Here is a 16,730-nt window from a genome sequence, read left to right as displayed (position 1 = left end):
TACAACCCATATTGAGTCATAGCCTGAACGGGTCCTAGGTAATCCCGTGATAAAATCCATGCCTAGCTTATCCCACTTCCGTTCGGGTATCGACAATGGTTGTAGCAATCATGCTGGCTTCTGATGTTCTGCCTTTACTCTTTGACATACATCACAAACTGCTACATACTCCGCAATATCCTTCTTCATTCCGGTCCACCAGAAAGTATCCTTCAAATCCAAATACATCTTGGTATTTCCTGGGTGAATCGAATATGGTGAATCATGGGCCTCCTGCAGAATCAACTTCCTGATCTCCGGGTCGTCAGGCACATAAACACGGTCTTCAAACCATAGGGTATCGTGCTCATCCTCACGAAATCCTTTAACTCTTCCTTTGCTCATCTTCTCCTTTATAGAGGCAACCTCCTTGTCAGTCTTCTGAGCTTCTCTGAGCTTATCCATCAAAGTAGATTGAATCTCCAATGCTGCTACATAGCCTCTCGGAACTATCTCCAAACATAGCTCACGAAGGTTTTCGGCTAACTCCTTCGGTAAATCTCCCATCATTAGTGTGTTGACATGGCTCTTACGGCTCAGCGCATCGGCTACTACGTTAGCCTTTCCGGGATGATAATGCAATCTCATATCATAATCCTTGATGAGCTCCAACCATCTTCTTTGCCTGAGATTTAGCTCCTTCTACGTGAAATATACTTCAAACTCTTGTGATCCGTGTATACTTCACAATGGTTTCCAATGAGAAAATGTCTCCAAGTCTTCAATGCATGCACTACGGCTGCTAATTCCAAATCATGCGTGGCATAATTCAACTCATGAGGTTTCAGCTGTCGTGAAGCATACGAAACAACTCTTCCCTCCTGCATAAGCACTGCTCCAAGTCCTCGACGTGAAGCGTCGCAATATACCTCGTAATCCTTGCGCTGATCTGGCAAAATCAACACTGGAGAGGTAACCAAACGTTTCTTCAACTCCTGGAAACTGGCCTCACATTCCTCAGTCCATTTGAACTTGGTATCCTTCTTCAACAACTCCGTCATAGGCTTCGCAATTTTTGAGAAATTCTCTATGAATCTCTGGTAGTATCCTGCAAGTCCAAGAAAACTCCGGATCTCTCCAACTGTTGTTGGTGCTTCCCAATTTGTCACAGTGACAACCTTGGTGGGATCTACTGCTATACCTTCTCTGGATATAACGTGTCCGAGGAATCCAACTTCCTTCAACCAAAACTCACATTTGCTGAACTTGGCATAAAACTGATGTTCTCTGAGCTTCTCAAGTACCAAACGCAAATGCTCCTTATGCTCCTCTTCATTCTTTGAGTAGACCAAAATATCATCAATGAACACCACGACAAACTTATCCAAAAACTCCATAAACACCTTGTTCATCATGTTCATGAAATATGCAGGTGCGTTAGTCAGACCAAATGACATAACGGTATACTCGTACAGCCCATACCTGGTGGTAAAAGCCGTCTTAGGTATATCCTGCTCTCGAATTTTCAACTAATGGTATCCTGATCGCAGATCGATCTTGGAAAATACCTTAGCTCCTTGCAATCGATCAAACAGATCATTGATCATCGGCAGTGGGTACTTGTTCTTGATTGTTACTTCATTCAATCCTCGATAATCAACAACCATCCTTAACGATCCATCCTTCTTCTCCACTAGAAGTACTGGCGATCCCCAAGGCGAAGAACTTGGGCGAATATATCCTTTATCTAGTAATTCTTTAATCTGTTTCTTAATCTCCTCCAAATCTTTTGCGGGCATCCTATATGGTCTCTTAGATATGGGCCTTGTGCCTGGCAAAAGCTCAATCAAAAACTTGATATCTATATCCTATGGCATGCCTAGCAACTCCTCTGGAAATACGTCAGGGAAATCCTTCACCACTGGTACTTCCTCCTGCACAACTCCTGATAAGGAATTTACTAGAGTCCTCTTCGGCACATGCCGGGATACATACTTGATCCTTCTTCCTTCTGGCGTCGTAAGCAAAATTGACTTACTGGCACATTCAATGTTCCCTCCATACTTTGATAACCAATCCATGCCTAATATCACATCCAATCCTTGAGATTCCAATACTATTAGGTCCGAGGGAAATACATAGTTACCAATCCTTAATGGTAACCGATCACACCATAGACTAGCCATATACTCTGCTCCAGGCGAGGTTACTAACATGGGTGACCTAAGGGCTTGGGTTGAGAGTTTATACTTATCCACAAATCCCCTTGAGATGTATGAATGCGATGCACCAGTATCAAAAAGGACGAGTGCAGTAAATGACTTAACCAAAAACTTACCTATTGCTGCATCTGGCTGAGCTTCAACCTCCTCCACGTTAACGTGGTTCACCTGTCCCCTATTGAAAGGGTTCGGCTTCTTCCCAGAGCTTACATTGCCATTTCCATTCTGGGCTTCAGGACATTCATTGGCATAATGTCCAGTCTTCTGGCACTTATAGCAAGTGACTTGGCTCAGGTCTCTCTTGGCTAGCGTTGATGGGTTGGTACGGTTCTGGCCGTTGCTTCCTCCATTCCCATTACCATTCTTGGGGCCGTTATGATTGTGCGAGCTACCTCCTCCATGGGTATGCTGAAAATGTCCTCCCAGTTTCGGGTAAAACGTGGCTTCTGCTGAGCTCCAGAATTGTACTTCCCTTGTCCATACTTCCTCTTGCGGTTTTCAATCTGTTGCTGCTTCCCTTCAATCATAAGAGCGCGATCTACCAACTCCTGGTAGTTGTTGAAGCTTGCTACCATCAACTACATGCTCAACTCGTCATTTAGTCCTTCCAGAAACTTCTCCTGCTTAGCTGCATCCGTAGCAACGTCATCTGGGGCATAACGTGCTAACTTACTAAAGTCATCCACATACTGGCCAACTGTCCGTCCTCCTTGGCGCAAGTTGCGAAACTCACGCTTCTTCATGGCCATAGCTCCTGCTGAAACATGGGCAGTACGGAAAGCCTACTGAAATTGGTCCCATGTCACCGTGGCTATAGGGTAGGTGACAGTGTAATTCTCCCACCATGATGTTGCTGGTCCATCCAACTGATATGCGGCAAAGCGCACCTTCTCAGCATCAGTACATCCTGTAGTGGTTAACTCCCTTCCAATCTTGCGGAGCCAATCATCTGCTACTATAGGCTCGGTGCTACTAGAGAATGCCAGCGGATTCAGCCTAAGAAAACGGGTTAAGTGATCAACAGGTGGTGGCGGTGGTGGGTTGTTGTTGTTGTTGTTCCCCTGATTCTGATTCTGGACTAGCAACTGCATCAACGTATTCTGCTGGTGGATCAACTGAGTGAGCTCTGGTGGAAAAGCAAATCCATTGTCACGTCTCGGAGGCATCTGGGGTTTAGAAAAGATGGGAATATAGAATAGAAATGAGGTCTAGAGGGAAAACACTACCCATATGCACATGAGGCAATTGCAAACAAAATCACTTCATTCAATCAAACAAGGGCATACAACGGTCTATCTATCATTACAAAAGTGCTCGGGCTATACTAGATACATGGGAGAATACTACTACTGATATGGTGGTCGACTAGAAAAACTGCTCTGATGAAGACTCCATGATATCAGCTCCAGCTTCATCAACGTAGTCATCATCGCTATCGTCCGGGTCCGAGTCGGTGTCATCGATGATGATGTAGTTCTTTGGACAAGTGCAATCTTCGTCTTCTCCTCCAGTTGCGGGAAATCCCATGAACACTTTTAGCTTCTTCAGATCATCATTCTTCTCTACTAGTGTTGCTATTTCCTCCTCATATCCATCGCGTGTAGACTTGAGTTCTTCTTCCAGCTCCATGATCTTGGTCATGGCCTTCTTCAGGTCTATCATGCCTGCGCACATCTGGTTCTCCTGGCGTCGAATGTGTTGGTTTAACTCTTGGATAAAAGCTGCAATTGCTCTATCCTTCCTGGTGTTGATCATCTCCCATTGCTCATCTCGACGCCCACAAATCTGGTAGATAGTATCCTTGAGATCCTTGTGGTAGACTTCTCCAATGCGCCCCATAGTGATGTGGGCTGCCATGCTCTTTCCTAGACTCCAGGTTGGTGCATCAAAGGAAAACTCTATGGGCTCAATGACGGGCATGAACGTCCTTCCTGGAACTTGAACTTGAATCATCCATCGTTCCTCTTCAGGTAAAGTGGCGTTGTAGGTCCCGGTGAAGCTTGGTACTCCGATGTTCAGGTATCTAGTGACTTCCTTCAAGTGACGTCCAAAGGGTGTATCTTCATCCGGTTGCGTGAACTTGTTCCTTGCATCCGCCATCCTAAAAGAGTAGAAAAGATGAGGAGTCGGAAATGAGAAGAGTGAGTAGTGATCTAGGGCTTTTAGCTTAGTGATCGTGTCCTACAGTCAGCGTGTGCTCTGATACCATCTTGTAGCGACCAGACCACAAACAGTTTGATCTCTGTGCTTTAGTGTCATCCCTGGATCAGTAATGCTGACACGCACAATACTTGAAGGATTTATAACAGAGTAGCAATCACACACTTATTGCATCGAATGTCTCAAAAGAGAACTTATTACAATAAATATGGCTTAAGGCCATCTAATAACGATAACAACGGAAGACTTGGAAGATAAGTGAGTCCATCAACTCCAAAGGCATCACTGAGTATAGAACCACGACCTAAAGGCACCTTACTCGTCGTCTGAAAAGTCTGCAACATGAACTTTGCAGCCCGAAAACGGGTCAGCACATGGAATATGCTGGCAAAGTAACACATAGAGAATAATGAAGGAATAAGGCTATACTACATGCATATTTGGCTGGTGGAAAAGCTCTATGGTTACAGTTTTGCGTAAAGCCAATTTTTCCCTACTGCAAAGGAATAAATTTTATTTAACTATCATGGTGGTTGTTAAACACTGAGAAGATAGACATCCTCGCAATCCCAATTAGGTATCATCATTAAAACCCAACAGTATTAATTAAAGTAACATGATGAGATTCACATGATAATCCAAGTACTAGATACTCAAGACGTCCGTAACCGGGGACACGGCTAACCATGATTAGTTTATACACTCTACAGAGGTTTGCGTACTTTTCCCCACAAGACTCAATCTCCTCCATTGGAATTCTCGCACTACATGATGTTTGAGAAACTGATGACCGAGACATAGTCTTTAAGAAGTGCTAGCACCTTACGATCGGGTAGACAGTACCAACCTACATCCCCTACATCTACCAGTCTACCACTGTAAGAGTTCGCACGACTTAGTCAACTATGCTAGAGCCCATAGTAGCTTGTGGCTGCACACGGAAGTTTCTAGTATGAATAATCTCATGATCCCTTTAAGCCTGGGTGGCGGTCCATAAAGAAAAACAGGCATCGTTGGAATACCCAGGTGCCTCAATCCACCCAGATGTGTGTTTAAGTTGCCACCTTTGATAAACCATTAATTTATCAATCTCACATCTATCATGGATACACTCAACCAATCCACATCTACTAGCATAGCATGTCATAAGAAGCAAACGTAGAAGTAACTCCCAAGGGTTTGATAATAAAACAGGTAATAGGTACTACCTCATCTACTTTCCAAAACCCATAATTTAATTAGATCCTAATCATGCATTTGTTTGAGGATTTATCTAATGCAATAAAACTAGGTATGAAAGGGATATGATCAAAGTGTTACTTGCCTTGTTGATGATCCACGAAACCTAGAGATTCGAAGTAGCAAGCGGCGCACTCTGGGTACTCTATCGCAAACAAACAAGCATACAATAAGTACTCATCTAATGCACGGGTAAAACTCAAATAAGAAATCTAACCAAAAAGTTCAACTTAAGAACTCCGGTTTGCAAAAAGAATCAAATCGAACGAAACAACGAAAGAAAGAAACTTCGTTTACTAATCTGGATCTAAGTCAAATTTTACAGATGCAAAAACTTGTTTGAGTTGGTTAAACGAAAAGAGGGTTTCGAGACGAAACTCCAGGCGCTTGAATCGCCTGATTCCGATAAACGAGCGAAAAGATAAACTAAAACAAAAATCGGATCAGAAATCACGATCAGATATAATCGCAGAAAATCCGAGAAAAAAAAACTGACGAATAGATTAACGAACGAACGTTCGTTATCTGAAACTAAACGGTGAACGCGTTCGTTAGAACGAACGAACGAGCGAACGCTCGCTAAACAAAAGAACTGATAAAACCGATCTAAAAAAATAAACCTAGGGTTTCTAAAAAAACCGGATCGATTTTTCTTAGAAAACCGGGGTGGCGGGCGGCTACCTCGGCTCGGGCTCCGGCGGGGCTCCGGTGGCGGTGGGCGGCGTGGGGTGGCAGGGCGGCGGCTCCTGGCGACGGCGGCGCAAGGCGGCGGGGCGGCGGTGGCTTGCGGCAGCGGGGCGGCGGTGGCTTGCGGCGGCGACGGCTCCGGCTGTGGGGCTCCAGGGGGGCCGGGTCGGTTTATAAAGGGGGGTGGCGGCGGTGGTTTGCGGGAGGGGCTGAGGCGGCGTGGCCCTCCCGGACTCGGCGGCGGCGGCGATCGGGACTCCGGTCCCGATCTGGATGCGGGAGGCGGCGGCGGCTGGGCCGGCTCGGCTGGGCCTTCGGCCCAGTCGGGCGCGCGGGAGTTTTTTAAAAAAAATAATAATCCCGTCGAACTAAGAAAAATCCTAATAAATAAATAAAAATCTAAAAATGCCAAAACAAATTTTCACCGTCTAAATAAAATATTTAGAACATGATGAACATTTTCTTGGCCCTAAAATGCAGTTTTGAAAACGTGCATTTTTTCCTAAATTCAAATAAAATAGCGAGAAAATCCGAAATAAAATCTTACTTGATTTTTTATTAAACCTTCAATATTTCTTTATTTTGGGAAAGTCATTTTATTCCCTCTCTCATATTTTTATTATAGAAATAATTGAAGATAAAATAAATAAAATCAATGATCCTATTTTCAAAATTTGAGAAAAACTCAAATATGAAGATAACGAAATCCCCAACTCTCTTCGTGGGTCCTTGAGTTGCGTAGAATTCCCGGATCAGGCCAAAAGCAAATAAAATATGATATGAAGTGATGACCTAATGTATAACATTCCAAATTGAAAATTTGGGATGTTACACAAGGTGCTGCCGTAGCAGTAGCTGATGGGGCAGCACGACGACGAGCAGGATCAGCCACAACGATCTAGTCCAACCTTGCACTTATGGCAGCATTGTCCTGTTCAACACTGGGATCATAATCCTCCTCTTCCTCTTCATGAACTTCATCACTTAGACTCCACAAACTAGCCATGCCTACCACAAAATACAACACACAAGAGAAACAGAGTAATATTAATCTATTGTGCAGCAAAAAACATCCTAAATGGAACAATAAACATACCAACAGAGAGAGGAGGACAGAAGGTTATACCTGCCGGTCGCCGGCGTCGGAAGGGAAGGGCGCGCCGCCGTCAGATGGGGAGGGAGCGCCGCAGTCGGATGGGGAGGGAGCACCGTCGTCTGATGGGGAGGAAGCGTCGCTGATGCGTGGCCCTAGAGGAGGATCAGATCGAGGAGGGAAAGGACCGCCGGGGCCGCGCCATTGCAGTGCCAGAGTTGCAACACCGCTGCCGGTCGATGGATCGAGACAGGGTGGGTTGGGGACTTCGGGGTCTCGACTCGAGGACGGTGGACTGGTCGGGGCTGCGGCCGCAGCCGCTGCTCGTTAGGCCGACGAGGTACAGCAGCGCCGGGGCCTTGCCATAGCAGGAGCCAGGACTTGCGTCGCCGCCGCCAGTCGAGGGGGATCGAGGAGGAGGGTGGACTGGTCGGGGACTCGGGGTGTGCGTGCGGGTGCGGGAGCGGGGGTAGGCATTAGGGTTAGCCGGTTAGGTGGTTTGTGGTCTAGAAGGCCAGCCTGTTGGGCTGGATCGCTGCTTCTCAGCCTCTTTGCAGCAGATGCTCGGGTCGGGCCGGGCTTTCGTTCGGGTTAATTTTGGAGCTCGAGCCCGGCCCGAAAATTAGACATGCTCTGTTTTCCAGGCCCGAGCCCGACCCGGCCTGGGTTTTTCGGGCCGGGGTCGGGTCGGGTTGTCCATGCCCGGGTTTAAATACAACTAGCATCGCAGAAGCACCTCAGAATTTCAACAACAGCTCGGGAAGTGAAGGAGGCAATCTTGCAAACCATCCACTTGGCAACAAATTGAGTTTTTTTCTTGTCTTTTTCCAGGTTGGTTAAGAATACAACTAGCACCGCGGAAGCACCTTAGAATTTTAACAACAGCACACATCTCATCAACATCTGAGTTGGCAAAAAATGACGCACCATCGGCATAAATAGGAAGCCTATAGAAACCATTTTTCTCTTTAGTCAGCTTGAGGAGGCCCTCCTCGTCTACCTTCATAATGAGCTTTTATAGGGGTATCTTCTTATTTTTATTATCAATGTTTCCTTGTTTACAATCACTATCATACAACTTTAGGTTGGTTAAACCTACAATGTACCAATCGCATTGTAACACCGACCTACTAAACTAGCGTGTCTTGGTTCATAGAGTATCGGCCACGGAGCACCACAATTTACATGAGGTCTTGCCTCTCCCTACCATGTGAAAGACTAGCTTGATAAGAGGAATCTGTATAAGTAATGCATTTCCTCATCCCCCAATGAACATGACACTAAATCCAACAGAAGAGCTAACGTTTTCCTTGTCATCCACCTATGCGCCCAAGAAACTTCAGTGAAAGTCCACACGATCGTGCAATCCCTGCGACTTCATCACAAGTGATGATGGGGGGGGTTGCCCTGGGGACTTTTTTGCACTTCACCCTATCGCACCTCCCATGTTTGGGCCATAAAAGCCCAAAAAGGCATAACAAGAGGGCCCCACACCCAGGGAATCGACTTCTATAAATGTGCCACCCCCGGTTTCCTTACTAGGGAGCCCAGGTGACCATGACTCCGATGACGAGACAAACTAGGAGAACAAGGCGTGGGTGGGAGAGACAACCTATCAAGACCCCAATAAATATGTGGTCACCCATATTTAGATCATCAGGAATGATAAGGTTTTCAGGAATAAAAGACCCACTTTTGCTACTTGGAGGAGGAATTTTATACATGACATAACTCTCCTAGTTCATAGGACTATATGTAACTACATAGATGGCCTTATGAGCTAGATTTCTTCTTTACATTAGTTAGACTATTTTCACCTAACCTTACATCTTGTAGGTAAGTCCTGGTAGGTGTGTGTACATATACATATATATACTTGTAATTTATGTCTGTAATAGTTGCTTTGGGGGAATAAAGGACCATGGGGCTTTTGCCATGCAGTAAATAGTCAAAAAATGTGGCAATCCAACCGGAACAGAGACATGTTCGATCGACGCCAAGACCACCGGAAGCCCAAGATTTACCGAATTAGCCTAGCAAGATAGATCCAGTCAAGACATCTCGTCTAGACCGTGCACCCTCAACTTGTCGAGTTCACTCGAACTCGACGAACACACATTGTACTTGATCATTTGTAATCACTTGGTGATATAATTCTAGACAAGTAGAATTAGGGTTTTTACTCACCGCACGAGGGCCCGAACAAGGGTAAAATCTTTGTCCCGTGTTCATCTAGAAATTAAAAGTTACGTCTCACTGCATACAAATAAACTGTAGTTCCCACACTTTTGTTAGGTACGTTGTGAAAAACACCTCGACATGAGAAAGTTTCAGCTTTTGTTCGGAGGCGGCGTGTAGGTGATGTTGGTGATGTTGCTATGGAGGTCTTGTTACCCCAACTGGTTCGTCCCAACGATGGGAGATGGAATACATGTGGAAGTTGCTTAGGGATCCCATTGTGTTTCTATATCTCAGTTCAGGTCCTCCCTGTAAAATATAGGGACTTATTTTTATACTTTATTTTTTTATTAGTGATGTAAGATGTATCATCCCACTGCTTTATGTTCAATGCAACACTAGATCTTTTGAGGCCCTTGTTTTTGACTAATGACTTGATGAGTAGAAAATGGTGACTTCAGTTTAATCCTTTTCTTCCTCTTGGGCACAAATGTTCTAGGGTTCTTTTCATCGACTCATTATGGGACATTTTTCCCATTGTAGATAACATCAGACTCAATTGATCAATGTCATCGTGCCAACTTATAGAAGCTAAAATTCAGTAAAAAACTTACATAAACTAAAATGCAAGGCAAGGCAAATAATACTCCACCACAACAATGTAGAACATTAAGAATCTAGTCCGTGTTGTCATTGTATCTCTCCTATTTTTTTTAAAAAAATATAGGGTTCTTTCGTCTGCCCATTCTTCCTCCAACCTCATGTACTTTATCTCCCCCTCCCTCCCTCCCTCTTTCTCCCCTTTTAGATGTTTTGTCCTCCCATATCTGATTTTTACACCGTTTTTCCTAAAAATCGCCTCAACAGCCCTACCTCTTATTGTACTTGCCAAACGAACCGTTTTCTTTGGTGAAACAATAAATGCTTTAAGTGATTATCAAATAAAGTCTTATTTCTTACACAATCAAATTAATATAGGCTAATAAATGACGGACTCCCCGCAAAAAAAAATGACGGACTAACCTACTAGGATATCCACGCACCTGTTAGAACGTATGGTGAATTATCTAGTGAAAGAAATTTGACTCTATGGAAGAAAAGAAGTTTAGCACATTGTCAGTTTTAATAACCAGCGTATTATGAGTTATGAATACAACCTTGTAACGACGTTGTTCAAACATAGTTTGAATTAGTTTGGAAACACGAAAACCTGCAAACGTAAAATATCTAGAACTCGCAATAAAAAAGTAAAATATCTAGTACTCCTACTTCCTTTTAGAAACTCACTCATGACATGAAAACATCGCGCAAAAGAAAAAAAAGTTGGCCAATGCCATCGATTTTTTTTTGAGCGGTTCCAATGCCATCGAAAGGAAAAAAGAAAAGGTTGGGCAATGCGTCTGGCCGACTTGCCAAAAGCCCAAAATCCCCTCCTCAAAACCCTACATCTCCACACAACCCCGAAGCCACCGCAGCCCATCGCCCGCACGACTATAATGCTCGCCGCCTGCGCCTGGAGGCTGTCGCAGCGAGCCGTCACGTTCCTCCCCCGCGTGCGACCCCAAATCCTAAGCCCTTTCCCCATGGCCGCCGCCGCCGGCGCCACCTCGCCCAAGCGCCTGAGGGTCTACTCGTCGGCCGCCGGCGACGCCGACTCCTCCAACGGCGCGGGGAACGGCAGGCGCGTGGGGACCCACAACGGCAGCTTCCACTGCGACGAGGCGCTCGGCTGCTTCCTCATCCGCCTCACCTCCCAGTTCGCAGGCGCCGACGTCGTCCGCACCCGCGACTCCCAGGTCTGTCGCTTCGTCACCGGCTCGATTGGCCCGCCATTTCCTGCAAGAAATGTTTCAGCGAATTACATGGTGGTTGTTTCGGCGAGGTGTACATCTATGGGAGCACCGCTTCCTTGCTAGGATTCCTAAAATTTAGGGATGTATTAGCTTGCAGTTATACCTGGATATACTACTAACTCATTATTATTGGTCTATTGGACTTAATTTTGCATCTGGATAGGTGCTGTATGACAGTATGAATGTGAAACTGTAAACTGAAACCCTGCAATGTCGTGTTCTTTGTGCTACGGCCTCCTATCCTATCATATATAATACAGAAAGTCATGACTCCATCTTGCCCACATCTCATGCCAAGTATGCCTTGTAGTTAAGATGTTTTCTTGTCTATATAGACTATAATAGCATGATTTCTCATCTCTTGGCCCTTGTTAGTTTGTAAATTCGTGTCAGTGCCACAATTATTGTTGGGTGAGACTATGTTGTTGTCTTAATGTGCGTGCCCACACTTCATCTGGTTGGATGATTTGCTTACGAAATCCCTATGTATATATGTATGATTTGCTTATGAAATCGCTACATACCAAAAATGATGAATGTCTTGATTTCTTTTTTGTGTTCCTACCTCCTAGTATCATCTACTACAGAAAGTCATGAACTCCATCTTGTTCACATATCATGCTTAGTATGCCATGTAGTTAAGATGTTTTCTTGTGTCAGTTCTACAATTGGTGTTGTGTGATACTATGAAGTTGTCTTAATGTCTGCAGCCGCACTTCATCTGGTTGGATGATTTGCTTCCGAAATCCTTATGTATATATGTATGATTTGCTTACGAAATCCCTACATGGCAAAAATATTGAATGTCTTGATTTTTTTTGTGCTGCTGCCTCCTAGTATCATCTACTAGTACAGAGAGTCATGAACTCCATCTTGTCCACATCTCATGCTTACTATTGCCATGTAGTTAAGATGTTTTCTTGTGTCTACAATAGCATGATTTCTCATCTCATGGCCCCTTTTAGTTTGCAGTTCGTGTCAGTTCTACAATTAGTGTCATGTGAGACTATGAAGTAGTCTTAATGTGGGCAGCTGCACTTCATCTGGTTGGATTTGCTTACGAAATCCCACTTGTATATGATGCAGCAAAAATATTTTAAAATATGCATTGTCATCTATTGTATTCCGTTATGCACTTATTTCTATGTTACCTTTTCTTGTGGAACTTCTCTAGATCCTTGATTCACTGGAGGCCGTGCTTGACGTTGGTGGTGTCTATGATCCCAGCCGGCATCGCTATGATCATCACCAGAAGGGCTTCAACGAGGTCTTTGGACATGGCTTTAACACGAAACTTAGCAGTGCTGGGCTTGTTTACAAGGTACTTCCCATAGACGATGAAGGTCTTGAAACAATAATTCTTTTCCATTAGAAGCTATGTTGTAAAATTGGCAACATCTGCTTCAAATGGGTACCAATCGCACTACATAACTAGGTGGATTCATTGGGGGATTTGTTACTGGATATTGTGAATTTTCATAGCAATTTTTGTCTTATGTATGCACAGCCTTTTCACAATTTGCTAGTTCATCGAAGTTTATAAGTTGCAACTTATACACTTATACTGTAACTTTGTCTTCCAAATGTTAAAATGATGGTTTGCTTATCATTTATTTTTTTAATACTGCAGCATTTTGGTAAGGAGATAATTGCAAAGGAGCTTCAGCTTAATGAGGAGCATGAAGATGTTCACCGTGTGTATCTTGCCATATACAAAAGCTTTGTTGAGGTGTGAATGTAAACTCATAACCTGCTGTGAAATTTATATTTGTACCTTTTTAATATGGAAAGTTTGATTAAAGGATAGGAGCATGACTGTTAACTAAGGATTAGCAGTACCAGCTGTGAAATTTATGAGCTTAGTTTTTTTTAAAGTAATTTATGAGCCTAGGGTTGCGTAAACATAGGATACCGAGGGTGTGAGTTCCAGAATATATACTTATTCCTGAATTGTTTCCCGTGTTAGAGTGTAGTTAGCTTTAACATATATATGCGGATTGGCTTAATCGGTGTTGGTTTGGGAAGATGCACTTTATGTTGGCTAAACAAAGTTGCAGTCGGCTGCTTGTAGCTGGCTGTGTGGTTCAGAGATGTTTCTTCCAGGCAGAAAAGGGGTAATATAGGCCTACATTATCAATCAGTTGACAAGTTGTATACTTCCGCTCAAAGGTTCGCAAGTTAATAAGGCGTAGAGAACCTCAGTACACGAATTGGCATCTGGTATCAATTTTCTGAGACACATCCTGTTGTCCTTCCTTATTTTATTCGCGTGTTTGTTTGTCTACCGTGTGTATTAATTACCCAATACAATATGATGTGCCAAAGAAGCAATATCTTTTATGTAACAGGCACTTGATGCAATCGATAATGGAATCAATCAATATGACACAGAGCAAACCCCCAAGTATGTGAACAATACACACTTGTCTTCACGTGTTGGGCGCCTTAATCCAGACTGGACTGATCCAGATCAATCACCTGAGAAGGAAAATGCCGCATTTCAAAAGGCAATGGCACTTGCCGGAAGTGAGTTTATGGAGGTATGACTTATGCCTATTTAGTCAGTTGATGTGTTCTATTCATGCACTGCTTAAGGACTTTAATTATGTGTGATATATCTGTGTTTTTTTCCAAATGGGGCTGTCCTGAATTCCATTAGTCCCTAAGCAGAACATGTCCTGTTTGTATGACTATATTTTCGCTTTCATTGCCAGAGTGTCCGCTTTCATGTTAAATCGTGGCTACCTGCAAGATCTATTGTCATGGAGTGTTTGCTGTCAAGAGGAAATGTTGATCCAAGTGGAGAAATCATGGTTTTAGATAGATTCTGCCCGGTAAGATCTTGGTAGTTTTTGGACTATATCCATGTTCGTCCTATGCACAGCTGTGTTTTTGTATGCACATGGAAGCCATGAATGATTAAATGTTATACCTAATCTGGTTTTGTCCGTCTTCAGTGTGCTCCATATTTTTGCGTTTTCCACCTAAAACCATGTTTTTATCGTGCTGTAGAAGTGTTGAAAACTGCTGCGTAATAAGAACTTCAGCCGATGCTTCTAAATACCGGCCCGGATGTTTGATACTTTCTTGCCGATTGCATTAGCTATTCAATATTTATTACTCTCTCTGTCCCTAGCTTATATTATGGGACGGAGGGAGTACTAGTTTTATGCTTCTTCTTTAAACTTATTTCAGCAAGTGCTTTGTTTAATTATTAACTGCCTGGTGTATTGAAGTGCGATGTGATAATACTAAAATTACCGGTGCATGTAACCTGAACGCTTCTCCATTATGGCAGTGGAAACTTCATCTGTTTGAGCTAGAGCAGGAGCTGAAGACTGATCCTCTGACCAAGTATGTGCTGTATGAGGTAAGAAATGTGGCCCCTTCCGGGTTATCCAATATGAATTTCGTTGAGTACCTCTAGTTTTCTTTGGACAGTGTGAGTACAATTGTGCATAGTAACCACCAAGAATGCTAATATGGAAACGAAGTGGTGTAATGCTTTAAAGTTGTAATAATGCTGGCAGTTTTGCAGCCAGCACTGCGATCAACTTTCTTCTCATGTTTTTGTTTTTTGTTTGAACTAGTTTCTTCCTGGCATGTTTCTTGTTTCACCATATTTCATACATATGTTGGCTTCTTCTGCATAACTGCAGGATGAGAGGAGCAAAGGCTGGCGAGTGCAGGCCGTCTCTGTTGCACCTGACAGATTCGAGAGCCGAAAGGCTCTCCCAGAGAAGTGGAGGGGCATGAGAGATGATGAACTGTCCAAGGAAACCGGCATCCCTGGCTGTGTGTTCATCCATATGAGTGGCTTCATTGGTGGGAACAAGACCTACGAGGGAGCGCTGGAAATGGCAAGAGCTGCCCTCAAATGCTAATTCAACCGAAGCAACAAGCAGTAAAACAGTCTTACCCATGTTACGACTGATTGAGGTTCATATGCGGCGCTGCACTTGCACCAATTTTATTACCATTGACTAGTTGGTATTTGAGTATGTATGTTCCGTGGCGTGAAACATCCACCTGATTAGCAGAGATTGGTATCCGTATGAGGCTGAACAAGTAGAGTTATATCATTTGATTAAAGACGATGAAACTCGTTAATTTGTTGCTCTTCACCATTTTTTCATTACTGCTACAAGCATAAGCGACTGAATAATTGTATCGTACATTATCTGCAGTTTCCGAACTGCAAGAAGATTAGTAAGAGGAAAACATCTGAATTGTAGTTCCCAGATGAAGAATACGACGGCGAAACACTATGGGATGTCTGTACGTAGAAGACTAAATGCAACCTTATGCACGAGCTATGCAATACAAGGACAAGAATTTTACAGACATTTCAACAGTTTTGTTTCTGAACGACGCGGTCACGTCTTGACACGCTTGGCGTCGGCATAAGCAGTCTCCAGGTCCCCCAGGAAGAAGAGGATCCGGTCAGATATCTGCCTCTTCTCCGCTTCAGCGCCCTGCGGCTGCGCGTCCTTGGCGTCGCAGCTCGTGCCCAGGTAGCTCTGGATCTCGCCTTGGTAGATCAGGTAGTAGTCGTTTCCCTCCCTGATGATCCTGACGCCCCTGGAGGCAACACAACAGAGGGGAGCTTCAGAGTCGCTCACGTACTACTACCTGTAAAACTCACTCACGTATGCTCTGCTGAACTCTGAAGTACAGTACTTATTGACGAACTTACAGGCCGTATCGGTCGCATCGGTCCTGCACGACGAAGACGTCCTTCCAGGGCTTGGCGCCCTCCGGCTCCGGCGCGTAGAAGGCCGTGGCGTCCGCTCCCCACCTGTCCTCGAACAGCTTGCGCCACAGCTCGTCGTCGCAGGTCAACGCGTTCCACTTCCTGCAGACTATACAGCTCGGGCAATTCAGGCCACCGCAAGCTCTGAATTATGCTATAGAAGAACAGGAAATGCCATGATAACATATAAGGAGTAACGGAGGACTTTTGGTGGAGTAGCTGATAATAGGATGTCGACATAAGAAGTGACGGAGGAGTTCTGATCGAAGGCGGCGAGCGAGCGAACCTTGGGGAGCGGCGGCGAGGGACTGGTGATCGAGGAGGTGGAAGATCTTGAAGCACAGCTCCCCAGGCAGCCCGTCCATGGGAGGAATCGCGGGGAGCTCCGAGGGAGAGCGAGCGCGCGACGACGACGATGAGCGGTGAGGAGTGGAAGAGGGTGAGGAGGACGTGAGGGGAACATGCGGCAAGGGGAAGCAAAGGTCGTTGGCCCCGGCTCCCGGTGGTTAGATAGATGCAACGGCTTGCGGTCCCTCGCTCCCTCCCCCGTGTCGACATTCACAAAA

General features: G+C 44.6%; 2 protein-coding genes across 2 annotated transcripts; one reads left to right on the top strand and one right to left on the bottom strand.

The window, feature by feature from the left end:
- The first annotated feature begins 10,937 nt into the window (after positions 1-10,937).
- On the top strand, positions 10,938-15,521 carry LOC125514161 (Metal-dependent protein hydrolase). The gene is made up of 7 exons (XM_048679436.2): positions 10,938-11,354; positions 12,586-12,732; positions 13,042-13,140; positions 13,760-13,951; positions 14,126-14,245; positions 14,710-14,781; positions 15,071-15,521. The coding sequence occupies exons 1-7, from the start codon at positions 10,953-10,955 to the stop codon at positions 15,293-15,295; spliced, it is 1,257 nt and encodes a 418-aa protein (XP_048535393.1). The 5' UTR covers positions 10,938-10,952; the 3' UTR covers positions 15,296-15,521.
- LOC125514164 (putative E3 ubiquitin ligase complex SCF subunit sconB) lies at positions 15,509-16,702 on the bottom strand. Its single transcript, XM_048679439.1, has 3 exons — positions 16,451-16,702; positions 16,108-16,273; positions 15,509-15,992 (listed from the first exon to the last, which is right to left on the bottom strand). The coding sequence occupies exons 1-3, from the start codon at positions 16,527-16,529 to the stop codon at positions 15,788-15,790; spliced, it is 450 nt and encodes a 149-aa protein (XP_048535396.1). The 5' UTR covers positions 16,530-16,702; the 3' UTR covers positions 15,509-15,787.
- Positions 16,703-16,730: the final 28 nt, after the last annotated feature.

The sequence above is a fragment of the Triticum urartu genome, chromosome 6A, assembly GCF_056163025.1.
Source record: "Triticum urartu cultivar PI428250 chromosome 6A, HENAU_Tu73, whole genome shotgun sequence".
NCBI lineage: Eukaryota > Viridiplantae > Streptophyta > Magnoliopsida > Poales > Poaceae > Triticum > Triticum urartu.
Note: the sequence above shows the minus strand (reverse complement) of the source record. Positions and strands in the feature narration are given on the sequence as shown.